General features: G+C 37.4%; 1 protein-coding gene across 1 annotated transcript; it reads left to right on the plus strand.

Moving 5' to 3' along the window:
• Nucleotides 1-382: 382 nt before the first annotated feature.
• On the plus strand, nucleotides 383-1,405 carry LOC105818341 (olfactory receptor 2AG2). The gene has a single exon (XM_012654300.1). It carries the CDS (start codon nucleotides 423-425, stop codon nucleotides 1,371-1,373), a length of 951 nt encoding a protein of 316 aa, XP_012509754.1. The 5' UTR covers nucleotides 383-422; the 3' UTR covers nucleotides 1,374-1,405.
• The last annotated feature ends 4,148 nt before the right edge of the window (nucleotides 1,406-5,553 follow it).

The raw sequence follows: 5,553 nt of genomic DNA on the forward strand, positions 1-5,553 counted from the left end.
ATTTTTCTCGAAAGATACATGTTCAGGTATAATGTCTTGAATAATAGTTTCATGTAGTGATTTCTTAATGTTTAGCTATTACTGCAATGTCTGTTCTCTATTTAGATGCATCTTTTATCAAGTAAAAAAATTGCAATAAAAAAATTTAAAAAAGAAAATAATAAAAATTTAAAAGCATAGATCAACAAAATAAAGAACAAAAATGGTAGAAAAATTTGCAAAAAAAAAAAGAAACAATTGAAAGAATCATAAATGCAGAGATCAAGAGGCAAAGTCTGTTACCAGTAGAAAAGGTGTCACCTCATTAGATTCATGTTGTTGAGTATTCTAAAGGGCTTCCAATGTTACAAAACTAGGGTTCATCTTAGCAAAAATTCACTAAGAATCCATCTGGTTCTAGGCAACTAAAGAAACCACACAGAATGGAGCTCTGGAACTCCACCTTGGGGAGTGGCTTCATCTTGGTGGGGATTCTGAGTGACAGTGGGTCTCCGGAACTGCTCTGTGCTACACTTGCAGTCCTGTACATGTTGGCCCTGACCAGCAACGGCCTGCTGCTCCTGGCCATCACAATGGACGCCCGGCTCCACGTGCCCATGTACCTCCTGCTTGGGCAGCTGTCTCTCATGGACCTCCTGTTCACATCTGTTGTCACTCCCAAGGCTCTCATCGATTTTCTGTGCAGAGAAAACATCATCACCTTTGGAGGCTGTGCCCTTCAGATGTTCCTGGCACTGACACTGGGTGGTGCAGAGGACCTCCTACTGGCCTTCATGGCCTATGACAGGTATGTGGCCATTTGTCATCCTCTCAACTACGTGGTCCTCATGAGGCCAAAGGTCTGCTGGGTCATGGTGGCCACGTCCTGGATCCTGGCATCCCTGAGTGCTCTAGGACATACCGTGTACACCATGCACTTCCCTTTCCGCATGTCCTGGGAAATCAGGCACCTGCTGTGTGAGATCCCATCCTTGCTGAAGTTGGCCTGTGCTGATACCTCCAGATATGAGCTCATGGTGTATGTGACAGGTGTGACTTTCCTCTTGCTCCCCCTTTCTGCCACTGTTTCCTCCTATACACTAGTCCTAGTCACTGTTCTTCATATGCCCTCAAATGAGGGGAGGAAGAAAGCCCTTATCACCTGCTCTTCCCACCTAACTGTGGTGGGAATGTTCTATGGAGCGGCCACATTCATGTATGTCCTGCCCAGTTCCTTCCACAGCCCCAAACAAGACAATATCATCTCTGTTTTCTACACAATTGTCACTCCAGCCCTGAATCCCCTCATCTACAGCCTGAGGAATAAGGAGGTCATGGGGGCCTTGAGAAGGATCCTGAGAAAGCACATATTACCAACACAATCCATCCCCTAGGGAGGGCTCCTGAGCTGCTTCTCACCATTCCTTCTGCAAATCAGATTTCTACATTCATCCATTCTTTAACATTATACTCTGAAATGACACATACACTTTTCAAAATTTACCTTTATTTTCTACTGTGCAGCTAGTGTGTATGATGATCTTAAGCTGAACCCATCTGGCACATGTCACACGACCTTGGAAGCCCATGTTATAAAAGGGATTAGAAGGGAGAAAAATCCTTAAATGGATGCCTTAGAACAGCAGTACCCAGTCTTTTTGGCACTAGGGACCGGTTTCATGAAAGACAACTTTTCCACAGATCACAAGGCTGTAAGGGCGGGGAGCGGTGTGCTGGGAGGAAAGTTTCAGGATGATTCAAGCACATTACATTTATTGCACACTTTATTTCCATTATTATTATGTTGTAATATATAATGAAATAATTATACAATTCACCATAACGCAGAATCAGTGGGAGCCCTGAACTTGTTTTCCTGCAACTGATGCCACTGCTAATCTGACAAGAGGCGGAGCTCAGGTGATGATGCAAGCGATGGGGAGCAGCTGTAAATACAGGTGAAGCTTGGCTTGGGGCTACTCACCTCCTGCTGTGTGGCCCGGTTCCCAACAGGCAACCAGCCTGTACTGGCCCAAGGCCCCGGGCTTGGGGACTATAATCTTAGAACACCCACTCTTTGGTAGGGCATTGTCCTGACACATTCCCAAGTAGACATAGTAGGGAATTAGCTTTCCATTTTAACATCATGTAGCAGTGAGAAACAGCAGTAGTTTTGGACTGACCAAACTAACCAGATTCTTAAACTATTAGAAGGGAGAAGAAATTCCAGAAGATATATTAGATTTCCTGTATATTAAGAAGATGGTTGTTTCAGCAATAGTAGAAATGAATAATAGGTATGTGACTGCATTTGTATTCCAGATGTGAAGACAAGTTCATACTGATTACATGAATAATGATAAATACCTATGTCAAGACAGTGGAAGAGGAGGAAGAAAGGGAGGCTGGCATTTCTACTTGGAAACTTTAACAGAGTCTTTTTGAAAGGGGGCAGTTTTATGTTGCCTAAAACTAAAATTAAAATAAAGAAATGAATAAAATAGAATTATAAATACCCAGGCTTAAAGTGAGCAGTAGAGATACAATAACAGTGAGAGATATTTTGTGCAAGTTGTTTGAATTTTTAAAATTTGTGGCCTTACAGATATACAGATGTGTTTTGATATAAAAACGATTGCAAGGAGTTTATATTCTTGAAGTTAGTATATGTATATGTCTGTGTCCATAGAAAAGGAAGTATAAAATACATGATTCACTTTCTAGTAGCCTAAATATGCTTTATTTTATCATTTCATTTATCAGTGTGGAAGATTTATTACAAAAGCTGGGGACTTAAATTCATTGAGTGCAGAAGCTCTGAAATACTTTGGCTTATGTAGATGTCATTATTATTGAGAATGGTGCCTTGTGAAAACACAGAAATTCCTTTTATTCTTTACAGAAATAACCTTTAATTGCTTAATCTATAAATCTAAGCTACAATATAAAAGCTAAAGCAAATTTATAAAGTTAAACCAAGCTTATTATAAAAACTGAGAAAGTTCAGAAATTCAGAAAGAAGCAACAATCACCTATAAAGTTTTCCTTTCATTTTTTCTTATACATTCATGTATTTTACTGAATTTATATATACATGATGATTAAGGTGCTGGTTTTTGTCATTTAAAATTTGGTGAATCTTTTTCCTCGTTTTGAGGGCATATTTTAGAGTAGTGGTGTGGAAGAAGGGGGCGAGAGTGTCTGAGTTTGAATCCCTCTCCCCCCTTTAATCATCTGTGCATCTTCGGATGCTACATTAAACTCTTTGTACCTCAGTTTGCTCATGTTAAAAGTTGTGATACCTAAGTGCACATATAGGAATAACATTTATTGGGCATCGGGCAGATGGGAGGGGGGGAGGAGGGGACGGGTATATACATACATAATGAGTGCGACGCGCACCATCTGGGGGATGGACACGCTTGAAGCTCTGACTCGGGGGGAGGGGGTCAAGGGCAACATACGTAACCTAAACATTTGTACTCCCATAATATGCTGAAATAAAGAAAAAAGTGGTGATAATTACAAGCCTGATTTCATGATGTTGTTGGGGGAAAATAAGATAATAAATACCAGGCACTCAGACCACAGCCTGGTAAATTGTACTCAACATAGATTGTTAATTATATGGATTAATAGTAAAAAACCTTGAAAAATGTAATATTATTTTATTGTTTTATTTTATAAATAAAACATCTGTTTATTTTACTTATTTTTTTGAAAAATATTGTATCTATTAATGGGGTACAAAATGATGTTTTGATATATGTGTACATTGTGGATTTGCTAAATCAAGCTAATTAACATATGGTTTACCTCACATGCTTATCATTTTTTTGTGGTGCTAACAGTTAAAATTTACTTTCTTAGCAATTTTCAAGTATACAGTGTAGTCTTATTAATTATAATCATCATGATGTACAATAGGTCTCTTGAATTTATTTGTCCCTTCTAACTGAAATTTTGTGTCCTTTGACCAACATCTTCCAAATCCTCCTACCTCAAATCTAGTAACCACCACACTCTCTATTTCTGTGAGTTTGACTTATTTATATTGCACATATAAGTGAGATCATGCAGTATTTTTTTCTATGTCTGGTTTATTTCACTTAACATAATGTCCCCAGGTTCATCCATGTTGTTGTAAATGACAGTATTTCCTTCTTTTTTAAGCCTGAAGAGTTTTCATTGTGTATATTATGTTCCATTGATCTGTGTCTGTTTTGATGCCAGTACCATGCTGTTTTAATTACTATAGCTTTGTAACCATATTTTGAAATCAGGTAGTGTGATGACTCCAGCTTTGTCCTTTTTGTTCAAGATTGCTTTGGCTATTTGAAGTCTTTTGTGGTTCTATACAAATGTTAGGATTGTTTTATTTCTGTAAAAAATGTCACTGGAGTCTTGATAAGGATTGCATTGAATCTATATATTGCTTTGGGTAGTATGAACATTTAAATGATATTAACTCTTCCAATCAGTGAACACAGAATATCTTTTCAATTTTTGTGTCTTCAATTTCTTTCTTTGATGTTTTATAATTTCAGCATATAGATTTTTCATATCCTTGTTTAAATTTATTCCTAAGTATTTTGGGTTTTTTTTTTTTTTGTGCCTCTTGTGAATGGGATTGTTTTCTTGATTTCTTTGTGAGATAATTCATTGTTACAATGTAGAAATGGTACTGATTCTTGTGTATTGATTTTGTATCCTGCAACTTTACTGAATTTTGTTGTTAATTTGAACAGGTTTTTTGGGGGAGGGGGGTGGAGTCTTTAGGCTTTTCTATATACAAGACCATGTCATCTGCAAATCAGAACAATTTAACTGCTTCCTTTTAGATTTGGATGCCTTTTATTTTATTCTCTTGCCTAATTGTTCTGACTAGAACTTCCAGTACTATGTTGAATAGAAGTGGCAAGAATGGGCATCCTCATATTATTCCTGACCTTAGGGAAAAAGCTTTCAACTTGTCACCATTTAGTATGGTATTAGCTGGGGGGTTATCATATATGGCCTTTATTTTGTTGAGGCACAACCTTTACCTAATTTCTTGAGAGTTTTTATCATGAAACCATGTTGAATTTTGTCAAAAGCTTCTTCTGCATCTATTGAAATGATTATATGGTTTTTGTCTTTCGTTCTTTAAATGTGGCATTACACATTCATTGATTTGCGTATGTTGAACCATCCTTGCATCTCTGGAATAAATCCACTTAATCATGGTGAATGATCCTTCCAATGTCCTGTTGAATTAAATTTGCTAGTATTTTACTGAGAATTTTTCCATCTATGTTCATCAGGAATATTGGTCTATAATTTTCTTCTCTTGTAGTATTCTTCTCTGGCTTTGATATCAGGGTAATATATCCCTCTTCCTCAATTGTTTAAAAGAGTTTGAGAAGGACTGTTATTAGTTCTTAAATGTCTGGTAGAATTCAGCAGTGAAGCCATCTGCTTTTGGGTTTTTTTCTGATGTGAGACCTTTCATTATTAATTCAATCTTCTTGCTTGTTATTGTTCAGATTTTCCATATCTTCATGATTCAGGCTTCAGTCTTGGTAGGTTATATGT

Source organism: Propithecus coquereli, unplaced genomic scaffold, assembly GCF_000956105.1.
Source record: "Propithecus coquereli isolate 6110/MARCELLA unplaced genomic scaffold, Pcoq_1.0 Scaffold44, whole genome shotgun sequence".
In the NCBI taxonomy this organism is placed as follows: Eukaryota; Metazoa; Chordata; class Mammalia; order Primates; family Indriidae; genus Propithecus; species Propithecus coquereli.